Source organism: Trichechus manatus, unplaced genomic scaffold, assembly GCF_000243295.1.
Source record: "Trichechus manatus latirostris isolate Lorelei unplaced genomic scaffold, TriManLat1.0 scaffold00048, whole genome shotgun sequence".
Lineage (NCBI taxonomy): Eukaryota > Metazoa > Chordata > Mammalia > Sirenia > Trichechidae > Trichechus > Trichechus manatus.
This window is the reverse complement of record NW_004443984.1, coordinates 13,528,482-13,546,640: the sequence shown is the minus strand read 5'-3', so window position 1 is coordinate 13,546,640 and position 18,159 is coordinate 13,528,482. Positions and strand designations below refer to the sequence as shown.

Sequence of the window (18,159 nt, the reverse complement as noted above, 5' to 3'; positions counted from 1 at the left end):
CAGAGCCCGGGGGTGGCCCGCCTGCTGCCGGCAGGAAAGAAGGAATTTGGAGAGATTTCCGCTGCGGATGTGCCAGATAATACAGTGAAGAGGCAGCATCAACAGGGCATGTGCTTGCCTGACAAGAATGTGCTGCCCCCTCCTCCTACCACAGAATGACATGGGGCTGGTCCCTGGGGTCCCACTAGAGTGTACCATGGTCCAGGGGTCCCAAAGTTACTGCATAGGACACCAGCAAACCCCTGTATCTTCCTGATTTTATCTAGTCAGATTTCCATTCTGGGCAGGCAAATGGGGAGGAGGGGCCACACACACACCAAACAGCCACTTGCCCCCTTAGCTACCCAGCAAACTCCTATGCATTCTTCAATACCCAGCTTAAGCTCCTCTACAAGACCTTCCCAGACTGCCAATTCCTGGCCCCCCTGTTTCTCTTAGGGCATCTATTACTCAGTCTTATGTTTACCAAATAGAAATTGAGCACTTCCTACATGCTTGGCACAATTCTGGGTGCTAGGGATATGATGGTGAAACAGATAAACACCGTTTCTGCTCTGGTGAAGCTCACAGGCTGGCTTTCATGCTCCATTTGAAATTATTTCTGCACGTATTAGGCTTCTCTATGAGACTACAGGAGTGCAGGAATGGAGTCCAATTCCTCTGGGTCCCATGGCCCAGCACAGAATCTGGCATATAGTAAGTGCCCAGCAAATGTTTGTTGAATGAATGAATAAATGGCAAAACCTACCATATGCACATTAAACATATGTTCCAGGGCCAGAGCGAGCAGTGTCCCAGTGCCCAAGGGGACCTCGTGGGCACAGTGCACCAGGACGCCCACCTGCCTGGCACAAAAGCCTGGCTTTGGCACACCTGGGGAGACTTTCCTGGCCCCAGTTGCCTGGCAGGCCCAGGCCACTCTGAGTAAGGGAACCGGGGCACTGCGGCTGCACCCAGGGCTGCACCCCAGTTCTTCCAGTTCCCGATGTCCACCCCTAAGGTGGCAGCTTGGGGTGACTCAGGGACAGACGCCCTCTGGTGTGACGCAAGTCCAGCCCCCGGCAGAGCCCCTCTTCCCAGGCCCAGCCACCTCCCTGGCTGGTGGTGGCGAGGTCGTGGGGTCAAGAGGTCATGAAGGCAATTCACCTGAGGCCAGTCACCTCCCCAAGCCAGGCCCAGCCGGTGACCTTGGCTTGTCACCCCAGCCTGAGGACACGGAGCCTGGACTTTGTCTCCACCTGACAGGCTATGAGTGGGAACCTGCAAGTTACTGACCCCATAAAAGAGGGGAGCTGATAACTCAGGCCCTGGTGCCTCTCACAGAAGTGGGGGCCTGTGCCCATGGCCAACTGCTGCCAGTACCCTGCCCCTTTTATACACACCCTGGGGAATCATATGCCGGCACATTCCTCCACCAAGCCGAGATAAGCACCATTCCCCCCAGCCTCCGCCTCCTGTTCTCTCCCTACCACCCGCCTTTTATCTCCTGTTTGCTTTCCCTGCCTCCTTCCTTCCGTTGTGGGGACCCACTTACCTCCGGAGAGGGAGGGAGGGGCCCGGTGCCTGCTGGCAGGGCTGCCAGGACCTAACTTTGCCCATCGTGGGAGCTGAAGCTGGGCGGCAGGACAGAGGTCAGAGCCACCCCTCAGGGGGCTGCCCCCCCACACCCCCTATCTCTGCCAGGCCAGAGGAAACCCCATAGAACTAAAGCCTGGACAAGCCTGAGAGTCACGGCTAACAGCTCGCCAGAGCCCCCAGCTTGGGGATCAGCCATGTCCCAATGAAGCCGGGTTCCTGTCAACAGCCCTGCCTTGGCCCAAGACCACCTTGCCTAAGGGCCACCCTAACCAGAGCCATCCCCTTCCCAAGGAAAACCTCCCCTTCAGCCCTGGGCCCTTAGGGGGAGCTGGGCAACTCAGGACACCAGCACGAGGACCCCCTCGTTGCCACACATGGTGAGGCTGCTGTTAACCGCTTGCCAGAACAACTCAGTTCTCAGACTGAGCCACCTCAGAAAGTCACAGCCACATCCACTAGGCCAGCAAGGGTCCCTAGGAGTCACTAGTCCAACCCAATCATTTTACAGATGGAGACAGTGAAGCCCAGAGGGGGACTCGCCAAGGTCACACGGTTTGTGGGTGGAAGGACACATGCCAGGGGCAACTGGGAATAGTGTTGCCCTCCTCATGCCAGGCCCAAGCTCTTTCAGTCACTGGTCACTGTTTTCTTTCCCTGAGCCTCAGTTTCCTCATCTGTAAAATGGGGATAAAAAAATCCTTAGTCTCTCTAGGCTATTTGTGAAGACTGAAGGAATCCTTGCTGTGAACTACTTAGCAAGGTACCTAGAAGGGGGTATCCCTAAGAACTGGGGGACAGTGAAACTAGAGTGGGGAGGGGACATCTCCAAGGGGCCAGGCCCACTGAGGGAGCAAGAGTCTTCAAGGAGGCAATTCCCAACCCCATAGCCCCACCTCCTGCTCTGGCCTCCCAGCTGCTGGGCTGAGCTTCTGGCCAGGGCCGCTGGCCACCTGCTCACCTGTCCAGCGGTCCCCGTGGGCTGAGGCGCCAGCCAGGCCCCCACAAGCTCTGCTGCCGATGCCAGCACAGGAAGCGGAGACAGACAGGGAGACAAAGCCACCCCAGGGGAGACGGTCAGCCTGAGTGACTCCACTGTCCCCTGGGGAGGGGTGGTGTTAGAGGGAAGCTGGCTCATTCCTCACATAGCTCCCGGAGCTCTCTCGGGCAGCGTGCCCACCTGTCCACACACAGCACCTGGGAGGTGCTTTCCTTCCGCTGCCCGCTTAACTCTTTCCTGAGCTCTGGGCTTACTAGGGAAAAAACCCTGATAAGAAATGAACTTTGGGAATAACCTGGACAAGGTGCTGGGTGACCTTGTGGTATCCATGCTTCCTTTCTGGACTCAGAAACCCCAATGGGAGAATCTGAGTCTGTGGCCCCAGGGAAGGTTACGCAGGAGGGCAGATCCTATACTTCCCTCCAGCTCCCCTTAAATATGCTCAGCAGTGCCCCCCCCCCACCCTCCTCACTTCTGAATGAGACCTTGACACCCTGCATCAGGACCTGCCATCCCTGGGCTGCCCAGAGAACCTGTCCCAGGGCCAGGCGCTGAGTCAGGGATTCCAAAGGAACTGGTCACTTCCTGCCCTGTTTCCTGACCCATCCTCTGGCCCAGGCACCACTGCATAGCCTGGATTCAAATCCTGATTCAGCCACATCTTAGATGTGAGACTCCAGGCAAGTCCCTTCACCTCTCTGAGCCTCAGTTTCCTCACCTGTTAAATGGGGTTAATAACAGATCTCGTGTCACAGAAAGGTAGCGAGGACTCAGCAAGAGCATGCAGGCAAAGCACTTGCTTCTCTTGATGCCTGCCGCTTGGAAACCATTTACTTCTACAACAGATACTGCTATTGCCTCCATCAGCCTCATGGTCGGGGGTTTCTGAGAAAAGTCTGGCAGCCAAGTACAGCCAGGCTGGGAGTTCTCAGAATCTCACTCACCAGGGCTTGGCCACACAGAGGGCCCCCAAACCACACAGATAGGACTTCGGGGCGGGGGGGTGGTGGTCCCAAGGAGGAAAAGTCAGGGCAACAGGTGGCTGGCAGTCAAGAGGGTCCCACCAGCGAAGCTGAAGTTTCCACTCTTGGAAACAAGTCCTCCCACTGGGCTGCATCCTCCCAGTCCAAGGCTTGCTCAGCTCTTTACAAACAAAGCCTGCCGGATCCCTGACCCCCCACCTCCGGAGGAGGGAAGGCTGCCCCCCTTCCAGAGAGACCCCCCCCAACCCCAACCGTCCACTTATCTCAGCAGGGCCTGAATCACCAGCCTGTGGAAAGTTTTCAGCTGCCTCTCACCCCCACCCCCGCATTCTTTTGCAAGGATGTCATGTGGGAGGGGCCTGCTCACCCCACTGGGCTGCCACGTGCCCCCCCACCTCACACCCTGCAGTCATTCTCTGAGACTCAGAGTGTGCATTTGAGGTCACCCAAGACAGGGGCCACCTGTGGGAAGGGGGAGCTTGCTCAGTGGAGGGGAGCTGGAGGACAAGGGGGTGGTAGGAAGGGCTAGAGCAGGGTCTATGCTACAGGATTATGGCCAGAAAGGCTTTTAGGGAACTTCTATCCAGGATCTTATAAACTGTGTTAAGCAGGATTCTGAGGATTTGCTTTCACAGGCAAGTTGGCCCATCAGGAAGGGCTTCGGGCTCCTCCCATACTTCGATCTCTTCAATGAAGGATCCATGGCTGAAAACAAGTAGAGTCTGCTGGTGCCATTGAACTTTCTCATTTTACTGACAGGAAACCTGGCGTCAGAGATGACAATTTGCCCAAGGTTATCCAGCAGGTGTGTGCAAATGCACGGACAAAACTCCTAATTTCTCAACACTCCGCTTATCTTGGCAAAGAAGCTCCCAGAGGGGATGGACCGGCCTTCCAAAGGTCGGCCCGCACTCCACAACTGCCCCACAACCAGTTCCAGAAAAATCACCCACTGAAAAAGCCCCATTGTTGTAGGGATTTCCGCTGTCACAGGCCCTGGCCACACCAAGCTAGTCTCCCCAATGTGTCTGGAGTCTGGTTAACTGGCCTGGTCATAGGTGTTTTTCAAAAGCTCCCCAGGTGATTCTAATGTGCAGTCAGAGAATGCAAATCCCAGGTGTAAATCAATCACCTCCATGCACAAAAGAGGACCCTGAGGCTCAGAGAGGTTAAGTGGCTTGCCTAAATTCACACAGTTAGTTAATAACAGAGATAACCTTGTTCTTGGGATTATACCATATTTCCACTGGGCTGGCATGTGGTAGGTGCTCAAGATATATTTGTGGGATGAATCAAAAATAATAGCCACACTTATAAAGCATTTATGTGTCAGGCACTGACCTAAGCACTTTACAAGTATTAAGTCACTGGATTAGCAAAACAACCCTATGAGGTAGGCACTATGATCATCTCTGTTTTACAGATGAGGAGACTTAGGCACAGAGAAGTTAAGGAACTGGCCTAAAGTCACCAGCAAAATGGAGAGCAAGGATTTGAACCCAGGCATTGTTGCCCTAAGGAGCCCCTGGGTGGCACAAACAGTTAAGCACTTGACTGCTAGCCAAAAGGTTGGTGGTTCAAACTCACCCAGAGGCACCTTAGAAAACAGGCCTGGTGATCTGCTTCCAAAAGGTCACAGCCAAGGGAGCAGTTCTACTCTGCACACATGGGGTCACCGCAAGTAGGAATCAATGTGACAGCAACTAACAACATTCTTGTCCTAGCATCCATGCTCATAACCACCACACTATAGTGTTACTCAATTCATTCTGAATGAATTAGTGGATCCAGTTGAAAATAAGGGAACTGATGTCCAGGAAGGCCCTGCGGCTTCCACTAACAGTACCACTGCATGTCAGATTAGAGACAAACTTACCAAGATTCCACAGCAGAACTGGCGCGAGAACCCAGGAACGCAGACTCCCACCCCATACCTCCCCTTCCCTGCTACCCCAGCACCACCACTCACCTTGACAGGCATCCTCCACCTTCTCGTAGCCCTCCTGGCACAGGCACTGACCGATGGGCACCAGCCACTCACCATCCACTGTGCAGTGCATGCGGGGTTCCTCGCCCCCAGGTGGCACCACAGCATGGTTTACGCAGGTGCCAGCCACGGTGGCCAGGGAGGGCGCTTCAGAGCCAGCTATGGTCTCAGGGAAGCTGGCCAGGCTCTGCAGCAGCTCGGGGCACTTCTTGTAGTAAACGCGGACAGACAGCAGTGCCACACAGGCACCGATGTCCTGGAAGGCCAGGTAGAAGCCCTTGCGGCTGAGGGGCCCCACGGAGCGCTCCTCCACATTCAGCTTCACGTGGCGCGCCTGGAAGTCGCTGCTGACAGTGATCTCGTCGGGCGCAATGGTATCAATCTTGGTGAACTGTCGCTTCTGGAAGTTGGTTCCATAGTCCACATCAGACTCGGCGTAGTAGAGGTTGAAGGTCTCCTTGCAGGAGCTGGCGCCACCGGGGAAGCTGTTGCAGTCTCGGACAGTGAACTTGAGCTCAATGAAGATGCGCTCGGCCTCACCACGGTACACCCAGTTGGTGCGGAGCCAGTTGTCCTGGTCGCCAGCCATCACGTTGCACACTGAGTATATGTAGATGGGCATGTCGTCCATGATGCTCTGCATCAGGTCCCACTGCACAGGGGCCGACAGGTTAGTGTGAGCGGGCACCCAGGGGAAACTGAGCCACAAGTGGCAGAGCTGGGCACCAGGAAGATGGTTTACAGCTCTCGCTATCCCCATTTTACATGGAAAGAAACTGAGGCCCAGAGAGGTGCTTCAAGTCGACTACTAGGAGTAGCCGAGCTGGGATTTGACCCCAGTCTCTGGGTGTTGAACCTCTACACTAGGCTGTGAGCCTGGGGTGCAGTCTGAGGGGCTCCAGCTTACCCTGTGACCTCGGGCAAATCACTTAAGCTCTCTGAGCCTCAATGGCCCCATCTGTACAAGATCCCCTACTTCACAGAATTGCTGTGAGGATAAATAACTTATTATCTACAAAATGCTGAGCACAGTGCCTGGCACAGGGTAACAGTCATACAAGGCAGCTTCTAAAATTATTACTGTCATTATTATTATTCTTCACTCTCTCTCTCTCTCTGTGTGTGTGTGTGTGTGTGTGTGTGTAGACATGTATGAGTGGCAGGGGAAGAGGTTAAGTCAAAACAATGGATGATCTTCCACCATTTAGATTTTGGCTTTGAAACAGAACAACACACGTTCTTCCCTCCTCAGAACACAGCTCAGCCTCCTCCAGGAAGCTTTTCCAGGGTGGGCCAAGGTTAGACCAAATGACACCCTCTGGCTCCCATGGTTTCCATGTCCCTTTTATCACAGCACTTGGCACCTGCATGATGACACCTAGTCTGGCTCCTGCACTAGATCCTGAGCTCCTCGGGGCAGGGACTGAGTCTAATTCATTTCTATCTTTATCTGGCATAGAATAGGTACTCAGGAAAGTATTTGTTGAATGAATAAATGACAGCAGAGGGGCCGAGGAAAGAGGCCTGGGTTGTGCTGTGTGACACTGGCCAAGGTCCTGCATGCCCTTGGGCATCAGTTCCCTACTTGGTATAATGACTGGGTAGATTAGGTGATCTGTGTTCCCTCCTAGCTGGACATTCCAGGACCCTGGAAATCTGCTCCGAGCTATACCCAGGCCTCCTCTAGCTCCTGCCCTGACCCCTCAGAGCTGGGATGGCCGGGGGACAGGCACAAGACACACAAGGATCTGGCCAGCAGTGGGAATGTTCTAAGTAGCCCCCTGGAGACACCCCTCTTCCCAGCTTATGGCCCCAGGACAAACTCAGCAAGGGCCCATTGTACAGATGGAGAAAGTAAGGCCCAGAGAACAACAATATCTTCTCCAAGATCACACAGCAGTCCTACACAAGGCCAGGAAAAGACCTCAACCTATTGCCTACCAGTCCTGGTCACAACCTGCCCTCACCACCAGCACAAGGCAGGGCAGGGGGAGGAAACTTGGGTGGGAATCAGGCAAAACAAACTCAGACCCGAGAAGGAAGGGGAAGCAACAGCTGGCGGCGGGGGGGGGCGGGCAGGGAGAGGGGCTGGCAGGAAGGAACCTGATCCGGTTCCCTCAGGTTGTGGGGGGAGACGGGAGCCACTGTTCTCAGTCTCTCCATCACCCCTCACCTCCTGGGCTGGGACCTCAAAGGCCTTTAACTCTTTCCTTCCCAAGAAGTGGATGGAAGGAGCCAGGGAGGTCCCTCCGGCCATCAGCACTTCTAGGGTACCCAAGAGTCCCTGCTCAGCTGTCTCCCCAGCTTCTTCTACCTCTCAGTTCCTTCCCCTACCTCCCAAATTCCAAGTAGCTCTGGCCCAGGAGGGCTGACTTGGAGGCCTGGTCTAGGAAGGAGGACCCTGAGTTTTAACTCTGGTTGAGTTACTTGATCTAAGCCAGGTCCCATCCTCTCTGTGGGCCTCAATTTTCCCATCTATATAGGGGAACATCGACCCCATTCCCATGCCCTACCCAACCCTGAAGGCTTACCCCTTTGCCATATGGCTGCGTGAGCCAGCCGAGCTCGCCTTTAGCTGCTTCAAAGTCCAACAATACAACTGGAAGAGAGACAGGAGAAGAGGCTGGGTGAGCTTGGAGGTCTTGTCATGGGTTGGACCATGGTGGAAAATGCGAGAGTCCCCCCAAGAATCCTATGAGGCGCTGATGGCCTCCTCAGCTCTCAGAAAGAGACCCCACTACGTAGGGTCACCACATCCAAGAAATCTGTTCCTTGACAAATTGGGAAATGCAGGCCCAGAGAAGGGACAGAACCTAGTTGAAGCCAGGCAGCAGACTGAGGTGAGGATTAGACTTTCCATCTCTCAGGCCAGGGCTCTAGCCATGCCGCCCTCTCGGCCAGCCCCCAGCTGGGCAGAGCAGGACAGGGAGCTCAGCCCAGCGGGAGGACAGCAGCTGGGCAGAGAGCTGGAGTGAGCGGGGTATTAAGTGACACCAGGCCGCCCCGTCTGCTTCCTTGAATGAGGCCCTCAGCAGCACTTCACATGCATGTGTGCCACTGGGCCAGGACACTCGTGTCTGCTCTCACCACATCCCCTCCAGCGTGAAACATCCCCAACCCCACCCAGGCCTGGGAACACACACGTATGTACATGTATGTGCATCATGGGTCATGGCCCTCCAAGAAGAGAGAGTTATTAACAGCTGGAAACAACTCTGGGGAGGGGAGGGGGCAAGGGTATGGGGGGGTAGGTCTGGAACCTGATCTGCTCACCACAAAAGCCACAGAGCAGGCGGGATAAAGCCTTGAAACCATAGGGGCCTCTAGGACGGGCCCAAATATACACACAGCTGGCGAGGTCTCCTCCCTGGGAAAGTCACTCCCACTGCCATTGTGCCCTCATACCCTGACCACTGCCTTCCAGGAATACCTGGGGGACCAGGGATAGAAACCTCTGTAGGGGACTTTCCAGCCCCAAAGGAACCAAGCGCCAGGACCACACTTTCCCCAAAGGGGCATCTGGAGCCTGGGGAAGGGGCATCATAGGAGGAAAGCACAGTGCCAGGGGTTTCCCCACACCTAGCCCTGCCCCTAGGCACCTCCCATCGTCCACCCTGGCTCTCTGCCAGGCTCAGCAGCTGCAGCCAAAACGCAAGAACTTGGGTTCTGCCCTTCCTTCATTTCCAAGTAAAGTCCAGGTAACTGCCAACAGATACCACCCTTCCAGGATGGCAGGGAGATTGGGGAAACTGAGGCACGGAATCCATGCAAGTCCCCCAAATTCAAGATGTAAAGGTCTAAGGTCAGAGGAAAGGCAGGTAATGACTTCCTTTGGACGTGGAGCATGAAGAATAAGGCCTCCAGAAGCAACATTCCTCAGGCCCAGGACTCGGAAGAATGGTGGTACTTCGGGTAGGATGGGTGCAGACATGGGGCTGATTTGGAGGGATGGGAGTGGGTTGAGGGGTTGGAGGCTCTCAAGAGTAGTCTTAGACACCCTCTCCTGAGGTTAGACTGCCCTCCACCCCTGAGCTGAGGGCCCCCAGGCCTGGTGTGAGGCCCTGCCACCCTGACCAACTGCTGACCTGGGCCAAATCTCCTCTCTAGGAAGGGACTGGGGAGCTCAGACAGGGAAGAGGAAATCCGATGTGGCACTGGTCCCAGGCAGAGGCTGTGGGGGTAGGGGAGGCTGGCTGGGATTGGGAGAACAGGGGTAGGGGCAGGGATTTGTTCAGACATGCCCAAGGCCCAGGCTTGAAAAACCCACTAACCCCACTAGCAAATGGAATGTTCCAGCTGTACAGGAAGGAATCTGAGGGTTCTTGACTCCAGCTGTGTGGGTAGGGGGACGGTGAGTTCTGTACACACACCCTCCCCAGCCAGGTGAGAAGCCACAGTCTGTGCCTCAGAGGGAGGGGCTCCTTACCCCCAGCTCTGAAGGGTTAACCTGGCACCGAGGGCCGCCCACTGCCCCTCCCAGAATCCCCTCCCCTTCCAGTCCTGGGCCGGGCTCTAGAAGTATCACAGGGCTCCATCTGAGAAGAAAAGAGGCCTTCACACAGGAAGGAGCCTCCCCCAAGGGCTTCCAGCCACAGCCCCCTTCCTGGGAAATTCCCGGGAACCAACCACCAGGAACAGGAGCCCAACCCTGGGTCCCTCCACTCAGATGCAGGTGCAGCTCTTCCCCGGAGCTCTTCCAGGAGAAGGCTCCTGCTTCACTGAAAGAGGAGGGGGCCCGGGAGCCCCTTGGCTGCCCTAAAAGGCTTCACTGAGCAGCTGTGGGCTAGGCAAGGGTTATCCATGAGCCTTCTGACCCCAGGGAAAAACATCCAACTTCCCTCTCTGCCTTAACGTCCACCATTAATGCCATCCTTATGGATCTATATTGCTTTATAGCTTTTTATTCAAATGTAGTGGTACCACTCACTTCTCTATTGTCACTTCCCTACTCCCCCCATCCCTCTTCAACCAAGAATAGCTAATGCCTAAAGAAAGGGGAGAGGGGAAGAGGGGGAGGCAGGGGAACCTGGAAAAAAATGAAGAAAAAGGGAAAGGGGCAGAGGGTAAACTGTACCCTTGCAAAATCAAGAAGCCCAGAATTTTCCGGGCCTCCTGGGCACTCTCCAGCCCTCTTCCCATCAGCTGCCTCAGGTCAGAAACCCCTGGAACCTGCCCAGACCCTCACCTGGACCCCTGCCCGGCTAGTCTCCCTTCCCAGGAAAATCTACCATGAAACCACACTGCAAGGGGCCCTTGCTCTGACAGCCCAAGAAACCAGATGCTCAGGTCTGACCCTCTGTGCAAAGGGCCAGGGCTGGCAGGGCTCAGCCACTCCACCACTCACTGCAGTGAACAGGCCTCTCTCAGTGTCCCCCATTTGTAAACAGTGGGCAGATTCTGTGGTCACTGAGGACCTAAAGGGCTCCATCTGGGGGATCCAAATACACTCCAGCTCCTCTACCCATTGGAGGTGGGGGCAAGAAAGGAGAAGAGAAGTCAGCAGCAACCTAGGTTAAGGGGTGGGAGGGCATGTGTCTCCTATTTGCCTCCCAACCCACCCCCAGACGGATCGGCCACCTCCAGCCTAAATCCCAAAGAGCATAACAAACTAGCAGCTGCCAGCCAGGCCATCAAACCCCTCATAGGCACACTTCCCTAGAGAGTTGTTCACAAGGACTCTTGGGGACTAAGCAAAAATGCTTCCTCATCCCTTACTCAGCGATACACACCCCTTTCCTCCCCCATCCCATAGCAGGGACTGGGCTAATCACATAGGCTGGGAGACAGCGGAATAGGGGCACAAGGACAAGGTGGCTCCAGGTTTCCAGGCCAGAGGCTGGGGCTGCAAGCAGCAAAGCAACCACTGCCTCACATCAGTCCTGCCTAATCCCCCTGGCCACCCCCACCACCACCCACCCCCACCCCCGCCATGGGCAGCCCGCAAGAAAAAGGCCTGTACTTCTTCCAGCTGTCTCTCCCCTTCCCTCCAACCACAGTCCCCCAGAGAGGGGGAGGACCAGAGCTGGGAGGGGGGGTATTGGAGGTGGCAGAAAGTCCTGCCGCCCACCCCTCGCGAAAGCAGAGTTCCCAGTCGGGACTAATGGCCCTGTCAGCTCCAGGAACTGGGGCGGGATGCCACCCCCAATGCCACTCCACACACAGCAGCTCCAGCTCTGGTCTCTCTTCCTCCCAACCCGTAATAGCAAGCCCTCAAATCCCAGTTTGAGAGACAGAAGAGGTAACCGGGGCTCAAGGCAACCTCCATCCGCCCAGGGTTTCCTCCGCATTTCTCCCTTCTAGAGCTGCGGAAGCCTCCCTCTGCCGGGGCGGTGGGGAAAACTTGTTCCCAATGTTGGAAACTAGCCGCCTTAGCTGATGGACAGGAAGGTCTTCGGCCAAGTGCGGGAGCCCCCAGACTCTCTGCAACCCCGGCTGAGGGACAACACCCTCATACCCACAGCCGCCCCGCCCCGCCCAGGCAAAATCGGCTGCCCCTCATCCAGAGAAGCTCTGGGAGCACTGGGGTGGGGGTGAGTGATTCAGCTCCCGCACGCCCGGGTGCCGGAGATCCTTGGTGGCCCTGAGGTGACGGGCTCCACACCTTGGGAGCCGCGCCCCGCCGGCCGCATTTCCTCATTCTGAGTCACCCCTTGCTCAAAATGCTTGGCTTTCGGACTTCCTGTCCGCAAGCGCTGCCCCGAAACTGCCCCCCAAGCCTGGGAGTTCGGGCTGAGAAGAAGGGAAGGGCGCAGCGTGGGCAAGAATTGGCCTGAACCTCACTCCATGCCCTCCTGAGGGACTGGAGGCAAAAGGGGTTCGGAGAAAATCTCAGGGAGCAGAGGCTGCGGCAGGGGTCTACCTGCCTGCCCAAGATCCCCCTCCCCAAAATGAGGCGCCGCTATATAAATGCCCGTCCCACAAAATAGGGGCAGTCAGGTTAGTGAATTCGGGTCTGCAAGAAGCTGAGCCCACGAAAAGCTCTTCAGATGCCACTAGATACTTCTCCGAGGGACCACACGCCCCCCGCCGGGACGCTTCCTGAAGCCGCCGCCCCCGGCTACAACCGCGTGGCCGGCGCAGCGTCCCCTTCCCCGCGGCCTCCGAGCCCCGCAGGCGCTCGGGAGCAACCCAAGCCCGCAGAGCCTCTACAAGCCCACACGGGGCTCCTAGACTCTCCCGGATGGCACCCGCTCGCCCTCTGACCCCAGCGATCAGGGACTGGGCGGCGCCAGGTCGCCTTCCAAAGTTGTGAGCGTCGGTGCCGCCGAGCTCCGGGCAGGCGCGGGGTCCCGAGTCCTGGCAGGTCCGGCCGCGCGGCAAGCACTTACCTTCCTTGCCCTGAGCCGCCGCGGCTGCGACCACGGCCAGCGCGCAGCCCCATAGCAGGGCGAGGCAGGCGCGGGCCGCCTGGCGCTCCATGCCGCACTCCGCCCTCTCGGCTGACCCTCTGCGCCTGGCTCCCGCACTCCCGTCGCCGGCCTTAGTGACCGGCTCCCTCCCGCCTGCAGCGTGCAACTTCTGCCCCTCCTGCCTCAAGTGTTTAATGGAAGTTGAGTGAGAACCGGCTCCTGTTCATTCATGCCCCGAGCTGACGTCACCTAAGCCACGCCCTCAGGAATGTCTTTAAAGGGGCCGGTCTGGCACTGCGAGGGGAGGGAAGGGAAGTCCCGAGGGGGTTGGGAGGACCTGGGCCCCATTGGACTCGCTGGCGACTCCCAGACCTTCCCGCGTTAGAGCTCTTTCAAGTGGCAGCACCCTCACGGGCTGGTCCCGGAGGATCTCTGAGCTGAGCGAGGAGTCCTCCGTCCAGACCCCAGACGTGGGGATGGTCTGCCTTGAGCCATCCCCACCCTCGCCTTTTGCCCTCCGGGAATGGGCTCAACGGTGTCCTGAAGGCTTGGACTGAAAAAGGATGGGAGTTCAAGAAGTAGCTGCCTCTGCAACAGCAGGTCCGGGAGGGGGAGCCCTGAAATAGACCCCGATACTCCCCTCTTCCTGGGAACTGAAGGCTGCACCAAACCGCCATTGTAGGAAGTCCAGAAGGCATCTTGGCTCAGAACGCGTCAGACATGCGCTATCTTTTTAAAATTATTATTATTTTACTGTAATGAAAATATACTTAATAAAACATAGACCATCTCGACAATTTCTGCATGTACAATTCAGTGACATTGATTACCTTCTTCAACTAGATACACTCTCTCATTTAATTCCCATCTGTGAGGCAGGTATCATTATTCCCCATTTTACAGAAGAGGAAACGGAAACTGTAAGAGTTTAACAACATGCCCAAAGGCCACCAGGATTTGAATCCAGGTGGTCTCTGCTTTAACCACTGCGCCATACTGAGAAAAGGCAGGCAAGGGCTGCTGTGCAGAGCACCTATGCCCCCCTACCCTGGAATGGCATCTTGTGACACTTTGGAGGACACCTGCTGCCACCTGCCCATTCAAGAGGCCTCTCTCCAAAAGTTCCTCTGGCATAATCTCATCACCCCTCCTGATGGAAGCTGCTGGTGTTAGTGAGACAAACGGGAAATGTCCTCTCGCTTGCCTGTCCTGGCCACCCAGAGCTGCCTGTTGCCCAACTGCCATTTGGCCAATCAGGGAGGAGCAGCTGCAGCAGGCGCTTCCCTCTGCCCACCTCCTCCTCTCTCTCCCAATCCTCCACTCTGCTTCCTGCTCCCCTGGGCCTGCCTTCCCAGCAGCCATGCTGGGCTACTCAGGCACCAGGGTCCTCCCTGCCAGGGGTAGACATCTTGGCCTCCAAGCCTCAGCCTCTGCCCTTGGGAAGCAGTGGAGACATCTCCCCTGGAGTGTGGGGTGGGGTGGGGAGGTTAATTACAGGTGTTAGGAGAGTGTGATTAAAGCCTTCGACCAAAATGATGGGAAGGGAACCCTGGTCTTCAGCAAGTGTGTGTGAGTGTGCAAGTGTGTCTGAATATGGATGTGAGTGTGTGGACATAAGAGTGTTGATGTATGTGTGCATGAGTGTGTGTGTGAATGTGTGCGGATGTAAATGTTGGTGTGTGTGTTTGTATGTGGATGTGAGAGTATTTGTGTATGAGTGTGTGTAGAACTGAATGTTGGTGTGTATGTGTATGTGTGAGTGTGTGTGGACATGAGAGTAATGTGTATACGAGTATGTGTGCCAGTCTGTATATGAATCTGAGTGTCGGGGTGTATGTGGATGAGTATGTGTGTACATGTACATGTGAGAGTATGTGTGCATGAGTGTGTTTGTGTGTGGATCTGAGTGTTGGTGTATGTGTGTACCAGTGTGTGTGTGAGTGTGCTGTACTTCACAATGGTTAAGAACATAGGCTATGGAGTGAGACTGCCTGTGAGTTTCTGGACAAGTCATTTGACTTCTCTGAGCCTCAGTTTGCTCATCTGGAAAATGTAAAGAGCTACTTCAGAGGGTTATTGTGAAGATCAAATAAGGCCATGCATGTAAACCACACAGGCTGGGACTACAGAAGGCACTCATTAAATCCCAGCTGTTATTACGGTTCCATGTGGTTCAGTGAGAGGAAGCAGCATCTGTGGAGGCGGGGCATGTGGCAGGCACAGGCTTGGTGGACGGGCACATGGGTGTGCGTGGATAAGTGTGTCTTGTGATGGACCCTCTGGGCTATGGACACTGTGTGGTGCATGTAAAAGATTTCATGTGTGTTGTATGTAGGACCCTGTTTGTACATGTGTGTCACATGTCATCTGCAGGCTCTATATGTCGGATGTGTCACCAGAAGATACGCTGCAGGAGGGGAGGGATGGTTGTCTGTTCTCTGTTGTATCCTCAGCACGTGACGCAGAGTAGGCATTCAACAAACCTTTGCCAAATGAATGAACCAATAAGTGAATGAGGTGTTGGCAAATTCTACGTTGCATGAAAGTGTATGTTGTGTAGGTTGGTATATTGTGTGGCACATGTGGGATTCCATGTGTGGCTCCGCCAGCTGAACCCGTGTGCCAGGAGTGCAGGCAGGCCCTGCTGATTCTAGGTTGTGTGTCTGGCACCCACGGTATGTGCCTGAGCTGGGGGCTGAGAGTACAGAGCTAAGTATCACTTATCTACAATATGTGATGTGAGCCCAGGCCCGTGGAAGGGGGTGGTGTATGAGGTGGCAGCAGGGCGGGGGTACGGGCAGTTCCCTGGCCTTTACTCACCTAGTGACACACCCATCCCTCTCTTCCTGTCCCGAGCCAGAGTCTTTCCCACTCTGGGAGACTGGGTGCTGAAGAAAGTTCCTCGGTGAGTCTTACAAAGCGGCACCGAAAGGTGGTATTTATAGTGACATAATAAGCCCTAATGGAGATGGAATTACCCCATAAAGGCCCCAGAGAGCCCTCGGGCCTAAGTGCCACTGCAAGCGGCCCAGGCTTCTGGTCCAGGCAGGTGGAGCCTCAGTGTGTCTTTGTGTGTGGTTACAGTGGCCTCACCTGCCAGTCCCCACCTCCAGCCCACCGGCCCACTCACATGCCCACCTTTGCCAGGATTTGGCTGGGGGCTGAAAGAGGAATGTTGAGGCAGGGCTCCACCATCTCGCCTTTGATCTGCACCTGCCCAAGAGCACCAGAAAAATAATCGAAGCCAACACATATAAAGCACTTCTTATGTGCCGCACTCAATTCTAGGCACTGATCCCCCCTCAGTTCTTATTACACTCCCTTGTTATACCGCTAACAGTGGGTGCAACACTGTCCCCATTTTACAGAGAAGCAAACTTGCTCATAAAAATTGGAGCTGGGATGTTAGCCCAGGCAGTCTAGCTCAGGAAACCACTCTTGTGAGTACCTCTCTTGTCCATTGCCTCTCAAAGCACTGAATTCCAGGAACCAGAGAGCAGTCCCCCAACCTGAAATGATGCCTCTGCTGCCGGGGTCTTCAAGGCCAGTTTAATTACTGCCTTCTCCATGAAGCCCCCAGGGATTGCACCCTCCCCTGGACCCCCTGATACCACATTCCCATCAGGACCCTGGCCTCAGCAGCTCAACTCTTCCTGTTTCTGGAGCCTCTGAACTATCTCCCAAACTAGCCTGTAAGCTCTCCAAGGCAGGGGCTGAATCTGGCATCCCTTTGCATTCCTGCACTCAATAGATGCTCACATTTGATGGTGCAGCCTGAATCAGTCCCCTCCATTCATTCAATTCACATTTATTGAAGGCCTACTATGTCCCAAGCCACTTCCACTTATGTGAACTCATCTATATCTTCCCAACAGCCCTGGGAGGAAAACCTAACATTGTCCCCGTTTTTGCTAAAGAAACTGAGGCTCAGAGAGGTGAACGGACTTGCCTGAAGTTACACAGCTAGTAAAGCGCAGAGGTGGAACTCCAAAGTTAAGTGTGTCTCACTCCAGAGCCCAGTCTACCAGCTCTTGTTTGAACACACCATGCACTTTCCTGCCTGGGTGCCTTTGTCCAAGCTATTCTCTCTCTCTGGATCCCCTTACCACCTCAACACCTCCTACTCACTCTTCAAGACCTGCCTTGGAGCAGCACAGGAGAGGGAACATTGGAAGCCCAATAGTATGCGTCCAAGACAGATGTGATGAATGAATGAGTGAATGAATGAATGCATAGTGGGTCCAGCAGACCACGATTCTGCCACCTCAACAACTGCATAGCCTTGGGGAAGCCGTATGATCTCAGCTGCCTTCTCTGTAAAATGGGTATAATAACAATGGTTCCCACCCTACAGGGAGCTGGTGTTGGGATTAAATGAGATCATCTGTATAAAGCCCTTAGCACAGTGTCTGGCACACAGAGTGTGCGTTCAAGCTTAGCTATTGTCACCCTCACAATAAAAAGTCACTTCTGAAAAGCTGGCTCCGCTCCTCCATGCCAAATAGATTCACCTGGAACATACTTCCGCTCTCACACTATGATAATTACCTTCTTATCACTCCTCCCAGGTAGGCTGGGAGTTCCTGCGGGCAAAGGCCCAGTTTTACTCCATCTTGTGGAGCCTGGCACACAGTAGGTGCTCAGTAAATGTTTGTGGGTTTGCACACACAGGTACCCCATCTTTTGCAAAAGGACACATTCCCCAATTGCAGCCGCAAAGTGATATTTGATGTTCAGGTTTTTGGAGTGAACTTGCCTGAGCAGAAGTTTTGCCGCGTTCCTCGCCATGTGAAGCAGTTTGAGCTGGGGCGGGGGACACTGAAACGTGGGCTCCCGGATTTAGAGGGGGGCGGCGAGGGAGGAAGCCCCCATTATAATTGCGGGGCTTCCCCCACCCCCAGAGGTGGGTTAGAGGCTGCACCGCTTCCTTTGGGGCTCGCTCGCGCTTCCTGGGACCCTTTGAAGTGGATTTCTTGCAAATCCTGCCCGCGGGGCCTAGATATGGGGCGGAGCCTTCGGGAGGGGCGGGGCCTCAGCGTCGGGCCGCTTGGGAGGCGTGGCCGCCAGGGGTCCATCTGAGAGTGGCTTCTGCTCACCTCCAGCCGGAACTCCCAGCCCCCCGCCCCCCGCCCTGGCTTCTGGCTGGCACCCCTCATTCTGTGCGGCTTTCTCTTCCACTTCCTCTTCCTTACAAATTCAGCTTAGACCACCAGTTCCGGGAAGCCCGTCGTGACCACCCAGTCCACAGGCGTTTCTCCCTCCTGA

General features: G+C 55.4%; 1 protein-coding gene across 1 annotated transcript in view; it reads right to left on the bottom strand.

Moving 5' to 3' along the window:
- Positions 1 to 13,129, bottom strand: part of EPHA2 (EPH receptor A2) — a 28,752-nt gene extending 15,623 nt beyond the window's left edge. Inside the window, exons 1-3 of the mRNA XM_004377213.2 lie at positions 12,874 to 13,129; positions 8,077 to 8,144; positions 5,528 to 6,197 (exon numbers count right to left, since the gene is read on the bottom strand). Of these exons, the coding sequence (XP_004377270.1) occupies positions 5,528 to 6,197; positions 8,077 to 8,144; positions 12,874 to 12,964 (829 nt within the window). The 5' untranslated portion in view covers positions 12,965 to 13,129. The remainder of the gene's footprint in view (positions 1 to 5,527; positions 6,198 to 8,076; positions 8,145 to 12,873) is intronic.
- Positions 13,130 to 18,159: the final 5,030 nt, after the last annotated feature.